The sequence below is a fragment of the Mobula birostris genome, chromosome 23 (genome assembly GCF_030028105.1).
Source record: "Mobula birostris isolate sMobBir1 chromosome 23, sMobBir1.hap1, whole genome shotgun sequence".
Lineage (NCBI taxonomy): Eukaryota > Metazoa > Chordata > Chondrichthyes > Myliobatiformes > Myliobatidae > Mobula > Mobula birostris.
The window spans coordinates 29,204,724-29,222,927 of NC_092392.1; the positions used below are offsets into that span (position 1 = coordinate 29,204,724).

General features: G+C 48.3%; 1 protein-coding gene across 1 annotated transcript in view; it reads right to left on the reverse strand.

Moving 5' to 3' along the window:
- Positions 1-18,204, reverse strand: part of elapor2b (endosome-lysosome associated apoptosis and autophagy regulator family member 2b) — a 151,561-nt gene that overhangs the window by 13,890 nt on the left and 119,467 nt on the right. The window contains exons 18-21 of the mRNA XM_072240954.1: positions 10,175-10,276; positions 8,104-8,230; positions 7,484-7,662; positions 730-895 (exon numbers count right to left, since the gene is read on the reverse strand). Of these exons, the coding sequence (XP_072097055.1) occupies positions 730-895; positions 7,484-7,662; positions 8,104-8,230; positions 10,175-10,276 (574 nt within the window). The remainder of the gene's footprint in view (positions 1-729; positions 896-7,483; positions 7,663-8,103; positions 8,231-10,174; positions 10,277-18,204) is intronic.

Here is an 18,204-nt window from a genome sequence, read left to right on the forward strand (position 1 = left end):
AATTCTATAGATGTGTGGTGGAGAATGTATTGACTGGCTGCATCGCAGCCTGGTATGGAAACGCCAATGCCCTCGAACAGAAAATCCTATAAAAGGCTCGGCCCAATCCATCACGGGTAAAGCCGTGCCAACTATCGATCACATCTATATGAAATGCTGTCATAGGAAAGCAGCACCCATCATCAAAGACCCACCCAGGTCATGCTCTCTTCTCGCTGCTGCCATCAGGGAGAAGGTACAGGAGCCTCAGGACTCACACCACCAGGAACAGTTATTATCCCTCAACTATCAGGCCCTTGAAAAAAAAGGAGATAACTTAACTCAAATTCACTTGCCCCCCATCATTGAAATGTTCCCACAACCAATGACCTCACCTTAAGGACTCTTTATCTCATGTTCTTATTATTTGCTGCTGTTTATCTATATTTGCATTTGCACATTTTGTTGTCTTTTGCACCCTGGTTGACCTTTCATTGATCGTTATAGTCACTATTCGATAGATTTGCTGAATATGCCCACAGTAAAATGAATCTCAGGGTTGTTTATGGTGACTTTGATGATAAACTTTACTTTGAACTTTGTACTTTGACTAGCCTGGGGTTAAACTGGTGGGTAGCTTGGTGGCGTGGCTCAAAGGCACCAGACAATCCTTCAGTCATAATCTCCATTTGTGTCTCGGGCAGTCGGTTAAACACCAGATATCTGCTTAAATAAGTCACCGCTACTCACCTTTGAAGCTAATGACTTCAGCTTCCCGAGCAATGAAGGTTTATTGGAATAGACCACATCCTCTTCATTATCTTCACCTTCCATTATAGCACAGCTATCAGCTGCTGGGAGCTCCCCTTCCCTTGAGTTTGCGTTCATCACCAACTTGGAATACTTGTACTCCAGTCTGAAAGAAACGCCAAGCACCAAGCATCAAACGTCAAGCATCAGGGATGAAGGGCGAAGGGCAAGGGACAAAAATCAACTTTATTCGCCGTATACGTTTACATCTATCAGTAAATACTCAGTCCTGTTGGTAGGACATTGAACAAAAAACAAAGGCATTCAACAACTATAAAGAATAATGGATCATATAAAAAGTAAAGTTAGAGGTTAAAGTGCGGTTATGGAATGAAATACGTGTACGCACATAAATACAGCCTGTATCTACAATGTAAACAACATTATAAAAAGCGGCTTGAAGTATTTACAGAGCAGTGCTGGGGGTAATAGATAGAGGGGAGGGGGGATTAACTGAATGGCTGATCACCTTCACTGCCGGGGAGGGGGGGTCGTTAATGAAACTTTTGAGATGGATTGAAGTTTTTGCTTTAATAGCCCTATAGCTCTTTCCAGTAGGAGCCTTTGGAAAAGGCAGCTAGCCAGGTGGGTAGTGTCTGCAATGATCTTCTCCTGTTGTCTTCTTTGTCCTGGCCACATACGGTCAGGCGCGTCCTGCGGTGATGGGAGACATAGAAACATAGAAAATAGGTACAGGAGTAGGCCATTCGGCCCTTCGAGCCTGCACCGCCATTTATTATGATCATGGCTGACGGCAGCCAATGATCTTTTCGACCGTGCTGACAGTTCACTGTAGTTTCTCGTACATCGTGAGAGGACGCCGCACCACAGACAAGTCCTGCGGTGATGGTAGACTGCAGCCAATGACCTTTTTTACTGAGCAGACAATTCACTGTGGTTTTCATATATCGTGAGAGGACGCTGCACCAATCCCGTCAGTAATGGGTGACGTGAGGATGCTCTGAATGATGACAGTATAGAATTGCACCAGTATGTTCTGGGGAAGATCTGGCCAAATAAGCTGGATGTGAGGCACAGTGAAATGGGACTAATTGTTGGATTAATGAAGGGGGGGGGGGGTCCCCATTCAGTGAACCACTTGATAGCGTACAGGCCCCCCAACCACAAAACCTGTGCTGAACACAATGCCAAATTGAACTAAACCCCATCTGTCTGCACATCACACATAAACTTTCATAGAATACCGGAGAAACTCAGCAGGTCAGGCAGCAACTATGGAGGGGAATAAAGAGTCGATGTATTGGACCGGTACCCTTCGTCCAGACCTGCCCAGCACCTCCAGCATTTTATGTGTGTTGCTCAAAATTTCAAGCACCTGCAGAAACTCTTGAGCAAAACGCTCTATTCCCTGACTGTCTGTGTGCCTGGCAAAATGCCTCTTAAACTTCTTAATCATTATCTGCCTCCAACTTCACCCAGGAAAGGCCTGAATTGTGGAAAGGCTTCAGCAGCTCGAATCTCGGAGGTCGGTGTGGCAGGGGAACTGTGACACTGATGGGGGCCATTTGGCACATTGACCCGTTGAAACTGACCTCCCCAGTGCAAACCCACCTTCAGAACAAATGAAATTTCTTGTATTGAGCATAAAGGACACAGCAGATTAGAATCCAGGGGTGCACAGGGCACGTAACTCTGGAACTCTGGTCGTCCCAGCTGAGAATGGATACTCTCACCCACACCGTCAGTGATACTCTCACCCACACCCCCCACACCGTCAGTAATACTCTCACCCACACCGTCAGTGATACTCTCACCCACACCCCCCACACCGTCAGTAATACTCACCCACACCGTCAGTAATACTCTCACCCACACCACACCGTCAGTGATACTCTCACCCACACCGTCAGTGATGCTCTGACCCACACCACACCGTCAGTGATACTCTCACCCACACTGTCAGTGATACTCTCACCCCCACACCCTGTCAGTAATACTCTTACCCACACCCCCTACACCGTCAGTAATACTCTCACCCACACCGTCAGTGATACTCTCACCCACACCCCCCACACCGTCAGTGATGCTCTCACCCACACCGTCAGTGATACTCTCACCCACACCCCCCACACCGTCAGTGATACTCTCACCCACACCGTCAGTGATACTCTCACCCACACCCCCCACACCGTCAGTGATACTCTCACCCACACCGTCAGTGATACTCTCACCCACACCCCCCCACACCGTCAGTGATACTCTCACCCACACCACACCGTCAGTAATACTCTCACCCACACCAACAGTGATACTCTCACCCACACCCCCCACACCGTCAGTGATACTCTCACCCACACCACACTGTCAGTGATACTCTCACCCACACACCACACACCGTCAGTGATACTCTCACCCACACCATCAGTGATACTCTCACCCACACACCACACACCGTCAGTGATACTCTCACCCACACCGTCAGTAATACTCTCACCCACACCCCCCACACCGTCAGTGATACTCTCACCCACACCATCAGTGATACTCTCACCCACACACCACACACCGTCAGTGATACTCTCACCCACACCGTCAGTAATACTCTCACCCACACCCCCCACACCGTCAGTGATACTCTCACCCACACCGTCAGTGATACTCTCACCCACACCCCCCACACCGTCAGTGATACTCTCACCCACACCACACCGTCAGTAATACTCTCACCCACACCAACAGTGATACTCTCACCCACACCCCCCACACCGTCAGTGATACTCTCACCCACACCACACTGTCAGTGATACTCTCACCCACACACCGTCAGTGATACTCTCACCCACACCATCAGTGATACTCTCACCCACACACCACACACCGTCAGTGATACTCTCACCCACACCGTCAGTGATACTCTCACCCACACCCCCCACACTGTCAGTGATACTCTCACCCACACCGTCAGTGATACTCTCACCCACACCCCCCACACCGTCAGTAATACTCTCACCCACACCGTCAGTGATACTCTCACCCACACCCCCCACACTGTCAGTGATACTCTCATCCACACCGTCAGTGATACTCTCACCCACACCCCCCACACTGTCAGGGATACTCTCACCCACACCGTCAGTGATACTCTCACTCACACCATCAGTGATACTCTCACCCACACCGTCAGTGATACTCTCACCCACACCCCCCACACCATCAGTGATACTCTCACCCACACCGTCAGTGATACTCTCACCCACACCCCCCACACCGTCAGTAATACTCACCCACACCGTCAGTAATACTCTCACCCACACCACACCGTCAGTGATACTCTCACCCACACCGTCAGTGATGCTCTGACCCACACCACACCGTCAGTGATACTCTCACCCACACCGTCAGTGATACTCTCACCCACACTGTCAGTGATACTCTCACCCCCACACCCTGTCAGTAATACTCTTACCCACACCCCCTACACCGTCAGTAATACTCTCACCCACACCGTCAGTGATACTCTCACCCACACTGTCAGTGATACTCTCACCCTCACCCCCCACACCGTCAGTAATACTCTCACCCACACCCCCCACACCGTCAGTAATACTCTCACCCACACCGTCAGTGATACTCTCACCCACACCCCCCACACCGTCAGTGATACTCTCATCCACACCGTCAGTGATACTCTCATCCACACCCCCCACACCGTCAGTAATACTCACCCACACCACACTGTCAGTAATACACTCACCCACACCCCCCACACCGTCAGTGATACTCTCACCCACACCGTCAGTGATACTCTCACCCACACCCCCCACACCGTCAGTGATACTCTCACCCACACCGTCAGTGATACTCTCACTCACACACCACACACCGTCAGTGATACTCTCACCCACACCACACCGTCAGTAATACTCTCACCCACACCGTCAGTGATACTCTCACCCACACCCCCCACACCATCAGTGATACTCTCACCCACACCACACTGTCAGTAATACTCTCACCCACACCCCCCACACCGTCAGTGATACTCTCACCCACACCGTCAGTGATACTCTCACCCACACCCCCCACACCGTCAGTGATACTCTCACCCACACCGTCAGTGATACTCTCACCCACACCCCCCACACCATCAGTGATACTCTCACCCACACCCCCCACACCGTCAGTGATACTCTCACCCACACCGACAGTGATACTCTCACCCACACCCCCCACACCGTCAGTAATACTCACCCACACCGTCAGTAATACTCTCACCCACACCACACCGTCAGTGATACTCTCACCCACACCGTCAGTGATGCTCTGACCCACACCACACCGTCAGTGATACTCTCACCCACACTGTCAGTGATACTCTCACCCACACCGACAGTGATACTCTCACCCACACCCCCCACACCGTCAGTGATACTCTCACCCACACCGTCAGTGATACTCTCACCCACACCCCCCACACCGTCAGTAATACTCACCCACACCGTCAGTAATACTCTCACCCACACCCCCCACACCGTCAGTAATACTCACCCACACCGTCAGTAATACTCTCACCCACACCACACCGTCAGTGATACTCTCACCCACACCCCCCACACTGTCAGTGATACTCTCACCCACACCACACTGTCAGTGATACTCTCACCCACACCCCCCACACTGTCAGTGATACTCTCACCCACACCGTCAGTGATACTCTCACCCACACCCCCCACACCGTCAGTAATACTCTCACCCACACCCCCCACACCGTCAGTGATACTCTCACCCACACCGACAGTGATACTCTCACCCACACCGTCAGTAATACTCTCACCCACACCCCCCACACTGTCAGTGATACTCTCACCCACACCGTCAGTGATACTCTCACCCACACCCCCCACACTGTCAGTGATACTCTCACCCACACCGTCAGTGATACTCTCACCCACACCCCCCACACCGTCAGTGATACTCTCACCCACACCGTCAGTGATACTCTCACCCACACCCCCCACACTGTCAGTGATACTCTCACCCACACCGTCAGTGATACTCTCACCCACACCCCCCACACCGTCAGTAATACTCTCACCCACACCCCCCACACCGTCAGTAATACTTTCACCCACACCCCCCACACCGTCAGTGATACTCTCACCCACACCACACCGTCAGTGATACTCTCACCCACACCATCAGTGATACTCTCACCCACACCGTCAGTAATACTCTCACCCACACCCCCCACACCGTCAGTAATACTCTCACCCACACCCCCCACACCGTCAGTGATACTCTCACCCACACCGTCAGTGATACTCTCACCCACACCCCCCACACTGTCAGTAATACTCTCACCCACACCATCAGTGATACTCTCACCCACACCGTCAGTAATACTCTCACCCACACCCCCCACACTGTCAGTGATACTCTCACCCAGACCGTCAGTGATACTCTCACCCACACCCCCCACACCGTCAGTGATACTCTCACCCACACCCCCCACACTGTCAGTGATACTCTCACCCCCACACCACACCGTCAGTGATACTCTCACCCACACCGACAGTGATACTCTCACCCACACCGTCAGTGATGCTCTGACCCACACCACACCATCAGTGATACTCTCACCCACACCATCAGTGATACTCTCACCCACACCGTCAGTGATACTCTCACCCACACCCCCCACACCGTCAGTGATACTCTCACCCACACCCCCGACACCGTCAGTGATAATCTCACCCACACCGTCAGTGATACTCTCACCCACACCCCCCACACCGTCAGTGATACTCTCACCCACACCGTCAGTGATACTCTCACCCACACTGTCAGTGATACTCTCACCCACACCCCCCACACCGTCAGTGATACTCTCACCCACACCGTCAGTGATACTCTCACCCACACCCCCCACACCATCAGTGATACTCTCACCCACACCCCCCACACCGTCAGTGATACTCTCACCCACACCGACAGTGATACTCTCACCCACACCGTCAGTAATACTCTCACCCACACCGTCAGTGATACTCTCACCCACACCCCCCACACCGTCAGTGATACTCTCACCCACACCGACAGTGATACTCTCACCCACACCGTCAGTAATACTCTCACCCACACCGTCAGTGATACTCTCACCCACACCCCCCACACCGTCAGTAATACTCTCACCCACACCGTCAGTGATACTCTCACCCACACCCCCCACACCATCAGTAATACTCTCACCCACACCCCCCACACCGTCAGTGATACTCTCACCCACACCGACAGTGATACTCTCACCCACACCGTCAGTAATACTCTCACCCACACCCCCCACACCGTCAGTGATGCTCTCACCCACACCCCCCACACCGTCAGTGATACTCTCAACCACACCGACAGTGATACTCTCACCCACACCCCCCACACCATCAGTAATACTCTCACCCACACCCCCCACACCGTCAGTGATACTCTCACCCACACCGACAGTGATACTCTCACCCACACCGTCAGTAATACTCTCACCCACACTGTCAGTGATGCTCTCACCCACACCCCCCACACTGTCAGTCATACTCTCGCCCACACCGACAGTGATACTCTCAGCCACACCCCCCACACCGTCAGTAATACTCTCACCCACACCGTCAGTGATACTCTCAGCCACACCATCATTGATACTCTCACCCACACCACCTACACCATCAGTGATACTCTCACTCACTTCTTGTTCTTCTTCCAGAAGTAGCACGTTAAGATTACGAGCAGGACTGCAGTGAAGGCACCAATTCCTACCACCACCTTCAGCCAGAAGTCTATCATCTCGCAGTTGGCTATGCTTTTGTTGGGCAGCGTCTCCCCTTTGCTGCACACTTTTGGCTCCTTCCACACATATGTCGTTTCCTTTGAGAGAACAGATGAGATTGTCATCCTCACGTCTTTTACTGAGGTAGGAACAAGTCTCCTCTGCAGGGACTCTGTCTGCCCTTCTCACTGCCTCAGTAAAGCAGGCAGCATAATCAAAGAATTCACACACCCTGGACAGTCCCTCGTCTCCCTTCTTCCATCTGGTACCCCTGGGCTCAAGAACACAGTCTACTCCAGTTATAAATCTGTTGAAAGGTCTTCTTACTCGTGTCCATGGACCTAGACCGATTAATATTTTGGCACCTACTAGATGGACTGAATGGCCTCTTCTTGTGCTGTTATTCTCAAATGAGCCTATCAACCCTTTCTGCACTGAGATCAGCTGCCATTCCAGTCATCCATGTTCTAAGACAAACTTTCAGTCCAGCTCAGAAGAACTTGGATTCCCATTAACAATGACCAGCACCACTGGCTTACCTGAACTCCACCTCTGCAGGCTCCTTCAATCTCATGGTAGTCGTTACTGGTACACAGGGGGCAGGCCTCTGCACTCTCCCACAGGAAATGGAAAATGCATCCATCACACGTCCCTCCAGGACAATTACTGCAGTGTGAAGGGAAACGTCATTCACTCAAGGCAGGGCACTAGGGAGAGCCATCAGGACACACACACACTGTCTCACCACTCCACCCTTCCCCCAGCTTTGCCAGCTGTCGAATACTGTCAGGACATTCCATCTGGGTAGCCTCCAACATGACAGCATGAATATTGATTTCTCTTACGTCCAATCATTTCTCTCCCTCCTCCATTTTTCCATTCTCCATTCTGGATCCCTCTTACCCCTTCTCTTCTCCTCACTTGCCTATCACCTCCCTCTGGTTCCCCTCCAGATTCCCTTTCTCCCATGGTCCACTCTCCTGTCCTCTCAGATTCCTTCTTCTTCAGCCCTTTACCTTTTCCACCTATCACCTCCCAGCTTCTCACTTCATGCCCCCTTCCCCATCCACCTAACTCCCCTCTCACCTTGTCTCACTTATCACCTGCCATCTTGTCCTCCTTCTCCTCGCGCACCCACCTTTTTAATCTGGCATCTTCAGCCTTCCTTTCCAGTCCTGCCAAAAGGTCTCAGCTTGAAACGTCAACTGTTTATCCCTGTCCATAGATGCTGCCTGACCTGCTGAGTTCCTCCCGCATTTACAGTGTGTTGCTCTGGATTTCCAGCATCTGCACAATCTCTTGTCTTTGTACAGCCTGGAGATTTTCCAGAGCACTTTACATCCACCAAGTATGGAACATAGTACTCAAACAAAAAACGAATTTCACAGGGACAGGAAGAGATGATCAAGAGTTTTCTGACCCAAACTCACTGTCCACTTTCCCCCCCATGAACACCAGACATGGACACAGAAGGCCAACTTCTCTGGCCAATGTCCAGCAAAATGTGCTGGGCTGCAGGCCCACCAGCAGGACAGAGTGTGGAGAAGCCTCTCAGAAACATCCTGACAATATTCGACAGCTGGCAAAGCTGATGATCGAACACCATTTTCCATGGTTTTCTCTGACATTCGTTCAAAGAGATTACATTTTGCCTAGATTTAAGACACCTAAAATTTTCAAATAAGTAATTAACTGCAAACAAAACATGTAATTAAATAATGAAAAATATATTTTTGATCTGAAATGTTAAATAAAAACAGAAAATTCTGGGAAAACTCAGTAGCATCATAACGCAATGTGGTAAAGAGAAGAACTGACGCTTCAGGTCTGAGATGTTCTTGACAGAATTGTGAAAAAAGGCAGTAGTTATTTCACATGGTTGGAACAATGAGGACATCCCTGGAAGAGTTCACGGCGCGGCCTCCTCTGCATTCGAGCAACAGAACACATCCTTGTATTGCCTTCACTGGGCACCTCAGAAGGAGAGAGGAAGATGGGAACAGACGGTGAGTGCGGAGGGAAGGCTAGAAGGAGTTAGAGGTGGGGCCGGAGGTTGGCTGGTGGGGACAAGAGTGGGGTAGGCAGAGACAAGAGGTGGGGGAGGGAAGCAGGACCAGCGAGAGTGGAGGCTGGACGGAGGAGACAGGCAGGATCAGAGGGAGCTGGTGAGAAGTGACCACTGTTGCGAGCCAAAGGAATGAGAAGTGGGTCCAGAGGGAGGTGAAGGTAGACGGTAGGGAGGGGTGAGGTGGTACCAGAGGGCGGTGATTGAGGGGGGGCCAGAAGGTAGGAAGGGGAAGCGGGTCCAGAGGGGATGAGGTGGAGCCACAGAGGGTGGTGTCGGGGGGGGGGGGGGGGTCCAGAGGGAGTCTGAATGGTGCAGCCAGAGAGTGTGAGGGAGGTGAGACCTGAGCGAGAAGTGAGACGTGACCTGGGACAGAGGGAGGGGTGAAGAGGAGGCAGGGGAACAGAGGAATTACAGGGAGGGGAGATGGAGGGGGAGGTGGAAGTTGAGCCAGCTTGAAGTTGAGCCAGCTTGTCATTCTCAGTCCTGCAATGTCAACATTAAGCCAGACGATTACTGCACACAGCCGTCGGTGACGAGAGTACCTTGGTACAGAGATTTCTCCTCGCCCAGCCTTTGCTGGATTGCATCTCATGGTCACCACTGCTCCACGTTCACTTTCACAAGAGGTGGTTGACATCGACGATCTGCAATGGGAGAATGAGACTTTCACCCTTCCACCGTTGACCAGCAGTGCCCGTTAAAGCCGCCATATCTGTGTGACTCCACCGGCCCACGCGGAGGTCACTGTAGAAAACTGTAGTCACCTGTGGTCTGATACGCAACACACCCCTGACATCAGCACACACTGGGAAGCCATAGGGCAGCTAGACACCAGGTACCATTGCATGATCTCACACGACAAAGAGCCCAGGAGACACAAACCAGATCAGGAGGTACTTTGCACCTGAACCCTCAACCTTATACTGAAGAAGGGACGGTGTGAGGAATTTGACAAGGATCGCTGCGCTTATAGAGGATATTAACATTACTGTACTTTGTTGTATTTTATAGATTTTGTTTCCGGATGCAGTGCAGAATAGGGCTTTCCGGCCTTCCGAGCTGCACCACCCAGCCCCCCTCTGACAACCCCGATTTAACCCTAACCTAACCACGGGACAATTTACAATGACCAGCTAACCTACCCAGTATGTTATTGGAATGTTGGAGGAAACCAGAGCACCCGGAGAAAACACATGCATTCCATATACAGACTCCTCACAGAGGCCTCTGGGATTGAACTCTGAATTCCAACCCCCCCCAACTGAAATAGCGAAGCACTAACCGCTATGTTACCATGGCAACCAAACACTCGCTGGAAGAGTTTAAGTACCTTCTAGTTCAGTTCAAGGAGAGCATCTCATCTGCTAAAATGTCATCAACTTCAACATTACAAACACAAGAAAATCTGCAGATGCTGGAAATTCAGAGCAACACACATACAGAATGCTGGAGAACTCAGGAGGTCAGGCAGCATCTATGGAAAAGCGTAAACAGTTGACGTTTCAAGCCGAGATTCTTCTTCAGGACTCATTAACTGTTTCTCTCTCTGCAGATGCTGCCTGACCAGCTGAATTTATCTAATCTTTTTTGTACACATTTCCAGCGTTCTGAATCCTCCAACTCCAACACTGTTTATTACTCTCTTTCTCTTTCTTTCCTATCTCTTCATTCATCTCTCTCTATTAATGCCTTCCCCAGAGATAAGAGCTATAATTCACAAGCTGTCAACCTCCACCTCAACTGATACCATCAGCACTTGTAAGTCGGTCTCTGTCTTCCCCCACCACAGAACTTCCCCTTCACCACAGAACTTCCTCTTCACCACAGAACTTCCTCTTCACCCCACCCCACCACTGATTTTCCTCTTCTCCCCACCCACTTCTCTTCATCTTAAAACAATGATCAGTTCCAGACTTTACCCAACTGATGAAAGATCATTAAACCTGGATGCAGTGCAGAAAAGACTTACAGGGATGCTGCCAGGTCTGGAGGACCTGAGCTAGAAAAGGAAGATTGAATTGGTTTGGACTTCGTTCCTTGGAATGTAGAAGATTGAGAGGGGATTTGATAGAGGCGTACAAAATTATGAGGGGTATAGATAGGGCAAATGCAAGCAGGCTTTTTCCACTGAGGTTGGCTGGGACTAGAAATAAAGGTCATGGACTAAGGGTGAAAAGTGAAAAATTTACAGGGGAAATGAAGGGAAAATTCACTCAGGGGGTCGTGAGAGTGTGGAATGAGCTGCCAATGCAAGTGGTGCATGTGAGCTCAATTTCAACATTTAGGAGAAGTTTGAATAGGTACATAGATGGTAGGGATATGGCCCCGCTGCAGGTCAATGACAGTAGGCAGTTTTAAATGGTTCAGCACAGATTCAATGGGCTGAAGGGCCTGTTTCTGTGTTGTACCTTTCTATGACTCTAGGGTTATAGGGAGAGGTTGGGCAGGCTAATTCTTTATCCCTTGGAGAGTAAGATACTGAGGGGTGATCCCGTAGAGGTGTGTAACATCATGAGTTACACCTCTAACATTACCCTGCATTCTCCTACACCATAAAATGAAAATAGGACCAACCTGCTCAACCTCTCTGCAAATCTCAGTCCCTCCATTCCCAGCAACATCCTCCTAAATCTTCTTTACACACTGTGCAGATTTAATGATCTTTTAATGATTCCCATAGCATGGTGAGCAAAACTGAACACAATGTTTCAAACCCCCTGCACAATACAACATTCCAACTTCTATATCCAGTGCCCTGACTGATGAAGGCCAGCTTCCTAAGGCCTTCTTCCCCAACTTATCTCCCTGTGAATTCACTTCCAGTTTTTTTTTAAACTTAGAGATACACCACAGTAACAGGTCTTTCCATGACACCCAATTGTACCCGTGTGACCAATTATCCCATTAACCCACGTCTTTGGAAACACACACGGTGTTAGGGAGAACATACAAGTCCCTTACAGGCAACGGCAGGGATTGAACCCAAGTCGTTGGTGCTAACCACTATGCTACCATGCCGCTTAGGGAAGCATGTACAATACTGTGCGAAAGTCTCAGGCACATATACATCGCTAGGGTGCCTAAGATTTTTGCACAGTACTGTATTTGTCAACATGGAGAAGAGTGAGTTGTAAGTCTGGCAGAAGCACAGGGCGTTGGGACTGACAAGGGTAGAGCATCGTGGGAGGGGTGTGGGACAGGTGGCAGAGAAGAAGTGCCACTGGCAGGGGTGGGGGAGGTGTGCAGGCACAACCAACCCTGAGACAGCAGGCTCATTTGATTCCAAACAATTGGTTTATTGATCATTGCAGAATGTCTCTCTGGTGCTTCCCGCTCCCTCCCCTCTCCCTTCCCCTTTTCCCAACCATGATTCCCCTCTCCCTGACCCCTTCCCACTCTCAGTCCACAAAAGAGACCCACATCAGAATCAGGTTTATCATCACTCACATATATCATGAAATTAGTTTTTCTTTTACAGCAGCAGTGTAGTGCAATACATAAAATTATTACCCAACTATGCAAAAATTTTAGGCACCATGTATGTCATAGAGTCATAGAAAAGTACAGGCCATTCAGCCTATCTAGTCCTTGCCAAACAATTTGCCTAATACTTTTGCACAGTGCTGTACCTATACTATGCCCCTTACAATTTTTTTATTTCCTCTATTAGATCCTGACACCCCTTCACACGCTCAGCCTTTTCTGCTCCTCGAAAATTAAGCCAGCCAATCTAGTCTCTCCTCATAACTGAAATGTTCCATCCCAGGCAAGATCGTAGTGAGTCTCCTCTGCACCCTCTCCAGTACAATCAACAACTATTCCTACAGTGTGACGAACAGACCAACACACAGTTGTGACACAACCAAACTTTTGTAAAGCTGTACTGTGATTTCCGTGTTTCTATACTCCTGAGGCCCTCCTTTGATCGAGGCCAACCATGGATGTTGCATCCCAGCCACCTATGTGATACACAAGCCAGGGCAGTACAGGGAGCAAGCTGTCGTCCACACAGCAAACTCCCTCTCTCCATGCATCTGATGAACCCAGAGGAACAGCAGAAACCAATACAGTTTGGCACCAGCAGCCTTGCAGGAGTTGCCCGTCAGCATTGAACATAAGACTGCCTTAATGACTCCAGCTCTGGACCTTTCCTCGGGGTTTACTCCCGAAGCCTTTCCCATGCATGCGTATAGCTGCAAGGCAGCGGAGGCTTGAGATCCGAGTTATCCTTCTCCTCAATGAGCTGCCAATCATGGCTGACAAGGCCCACCTGCCTGAAGCGACTGGTTTTAAGGCGCCAGTAAACCACCTTTACCCCTCCTCCATTCAGTAGATACGGTTCCACTAGGCTTAGTTGCTAAGTCACACATGAAGGCCAAGAGCTGGACTTGACTGTCAGAGGCTATTTGAGACACATATTATTGGGAGCATTTAACAGACGGTGGGAGCTTATCCCCACAACCTCCCCCAGCAATGACAGCCTTAAGGAACCACCGATACTCTATGCCCTGGCCAAATGCAGGCTAGTATTCCATGTGCCTTCTTCAACCCTTTATTGACCTGTGCTGGCACCTTCAGGGATTCCTGAACTGTACATCAGAATCAGGTTTATTATCACTGGCATGTGTCGTGAAATTTGTTAACTTACCAGCAGCAGTTCAATGCAGTACATAATATAGAAAAAAGAAGGAAATCAATTAACACTCTTGACCCCTACAATTCACTCTGCATATACTGTAATACTCTTAGCAGCCCTCCCAAAACCTATCAGCCCGCACTGATCAGGATCATGCTGAGGTGTGGCACAGTAGCATTCTGGGTTCAATTCACACTGCTGTCTGCAAGGACCTTGTATGTTCTCTCCATGACTGTGTGGGCTTCCTCCAGGTGCTCCGGGTTCCTACCACCTTCCAAAGGTGTACGGATTAGAGTTCGTAAGTAGTAGGCATGTTATGCTGGAAGCATGGTGACACTTGCACATCAAGTTGAATTGTCATTCGACCATACATGAATACAACCAAATGAAACCACATTACTTCAGGACCAAGGTGCAAAACACAGCACCAACAGTCATAGCACGTATAGCACATATATGACAGCCCTCTATTTTCCTATCATTTCTTAAATGGCCCTAATGTATCTGCCTCTACCACCACGACCCACACACTCACCACTCTCTGGGTAAATAAAGTATCTCTGATGTTCCCTCTATACTTTCCTCTAATCACTTTAAAGGCCCTCTAATATAGGCCATTTCTACCCTGGGAAAACGTCTCTGGCTGCCCATTCTATCTAGGATCATCTTGCACACCTCCAACAAACTCACTTCTCATCCTCCTTTGCACCAAAGAGAAAAACCCTTTCTCACTCAACCATCCTCATAAGACTTGCTCTCTAATCCTGGTAAATCTCCTCTGCACCCTCTCTAAAGCCTCAACTTTCCTATAACGAGGTCACCAGAACTGAACACAATATTCCAAGTGTGGTCGCACCATGGTTTTATAGAGCTGAAACACTTCAACTCCATCCCCCTGACTAATGAACACCAACACACCATAACGCCTTCTTAACAACCCTATCAAATTGAGAGGCAACTTTGAGGGACCTATGAATGTGAACCCAAAGATCCCTCTGTTCCCCCACACTGCTAAGAGCTGAAATGAACCCAAGTTCAAGTTTAATTGTCATTCAACCATACATGAATACCCTTGAACACAGCCAAATGAAACAGTGTTACTCTGGGGTCAAGATGCAAAACACAGTACCAACAGTCACACACAGCACAAGGCACACAGAGCACATATAAGATAGCAAGCACATATAAGATGTCAGTAAAGCACTGTCACACAAACAAACCATGAACACTACCTCACCATTTTTTTGTATTTTTATTTATTTTTATTGTTATTATTGTTTTCCTTGTGATCACAAGACACTGTTGGATATTGGTAATGTGGAATACTGCAGGTCCGTTCACTGCATCATTGGTGAGACCAACGGTGGTGGTGGGGTGGGGGAGCTATGTTGTCTTGGTTGTGGCCAGGAGGGGATATGCCAGGGTGGTGTGGGAGAAAGCAGAGGTCTCTGTGGGCGCGCTGGAGTCCATGATGGGTTGGGGGCTGGCCCATTGCATCAGTGCTGCCCTCCGGTGTTTGCTCGGTGGAAGAACAAGCTGCACCAGGAGGACATCCCATGCACCATTTTTCTACAAGCCATGACTTGAACTACATTATTTATTTTTTGTTGTGACTGTATGCTTTCTGATATGCCTTGTGCTGTTGGTAATGTGTTTTACACCTTGGCCCCAGAAGAATGCTGTTTCATTTGGCTCTATTCATTATTGCTGAATGACAATTAACTTGAACTCGAACTACAGTAATTCTCTAGGTATTACACTGTATTGCACTGCTGCAAAAAAACACATTTTAAGACATACAGCAATGATAATAAACCAGATTCTGATTCCGGTTTCAGGCAGTGGCTCAGCGCCAGCTTCTCAGAGGTATTTAGGAATGTGAAATAGTGACCTTACCAGCGATAAACTTATCTGATGAACAAATAAGCAAAGAGATATGAGGTTCACATCCAGCCAGGGGATTACTCCACTGTGGAGGAGGCGTGAGCAGCTGAATAGTCTTCACCTGCTTTACACTTAAAACATAACAGGGATCTCCCTCCAACTTACCCATGGACCATAAGATATAGGAGCCAAATTAGGCCATTCAGCCCATCGAATCTGCTCCGCCATTCCATCATGGCTCATTTATTATCCCTCTCAACACTATTCTCCTGCCTTCCTCCTCCAACCTTTCATGACCTTACTAATCTATCAATATCTGGCATGACTCAAAAGGAAATCTTGGACAATATTAAAGGTGGTCGAGTGATTGAAGCCAACTGATTAAAATCGAGAGAAGATGGTAATTGGGATTCTCCTGTTCTTCTGGTTTTTGCAGGTGATGTTCTTCCAACTAGAGTCTATCTTGGGTGCATGTCTTATCCAGTTAGAGAATACACTAGACCTCCCTTACGCTATTATAGTTGCCAGAGATTTGGACATGTTGCTGGTTTATGTTGAGGTAAAAGAAGATGTATGAATTGTGGAGAGGATCATGATATTAAAGCATGTAAGGCAGCGGTGCCTAAATGCAGTAACTGTGGAGGGGACCATATAGCGGCGTTCAGAGGATGTGAGTATTTTGGTAAGGCAAAGCAGATTCAGGATGTTAGTATCCAACAAAAAATATCATATGCTGAGGCAGTAAAGAAAGTTGATAGAGAGCAAAGGATAAGTAAAGAAAAGATTGGAATGATGGGGAGTCAGTTTATTCCGAGTTCTCCAACTATGGTTCCTTCAGGCGTGTTGTTGATGACTAAAGAGTCTTTTTTGGCGTTTGTTGTTGATGTACTGGTCAGGGCTAAAACTACAGCCAAGAGGTTGGATATGATAAAAGTAGTTGTTGCAGCTGCAGAGAGATTCCTTGATATAAAACAGATTTTGCCAGAAAAATTACATGAGTATATGACAGACAAACAATCACTGAATACTTCCCAGTTGTCGGAATCAGAGAGTACGGAGGGGCTTAATATGGATGAAAAGGCCGATAATTAGTATTTGGATGTTTTTAAATATTACAATGGAATGCAAGAAGTTTATCTGCAAATGGTCAAGAATTAAAAAGATTTGTTGGAACTTTTAAAGACTAGCCTAATTTGATCTATATACAGGAGACATGGTTAAAGCCTCATTTAGATTTTGTGATCCCTGGATATGATAGCTTGAGAGCTGACAGAATGGGTAAATCTGGTGGGGGGTGTGCAACTTTCATAAAAACAGGACTCCAGTTTAGACGACCTCATTTTAAATCTAACCTTGAAATTGTGGCTGTGGAGGTTTGGAGCTCTCGTGGTCAAATAACTTTGATTAACTTGTATAATCTAGGTAATATGATGTTATCAGATTTGGATGAAATTATGAATAAGGTAAGATCCCCAGTAATCTGGGTTGGAGATTTCAATGCCCATAATCCTATATGGGGTAGTGGAAGTAAAGATAGTAATGGAGTGGTAGTAGAGGAGTTTCTAGATAAATACAACATGGTACTGCTAAACGACGGAAGGCCTACAAGATTTAATATTGTAAAGAATACTTGTAGTCACTTAGACTTATCTATCACTTCCTCAAACTTAGTTAGGGTTGGGGAATGGGATGTTATGGACAGATACACACTAGGAAGTGATCACTATCCTATATTATGCAGATTTGGTACAAATTTGATAGTAGAAGTTGAGGAGAGATCTGCTAGGTATAATTTTTCTTTGGCCCATTGGGATGTATACCAGGAGAAAGCTGTGAGTATAATAGAAGAGATTAATAGCGAGGGCTCCATAGACGATTGGAAAGAATCCCTCTGTTCTATAATTCATAAAGGTGCTCAGTTGACTATTCCACTACAGGATGTTCCTAAGGCTCAAGCACTAGTTCTGTGGTGGAATAAAAATTGTGATATAGCAGTAAGAAACAGAAATAGAGCTTAGAGGAAATTAAGAAAGTACCCAGTGTTAGATAATG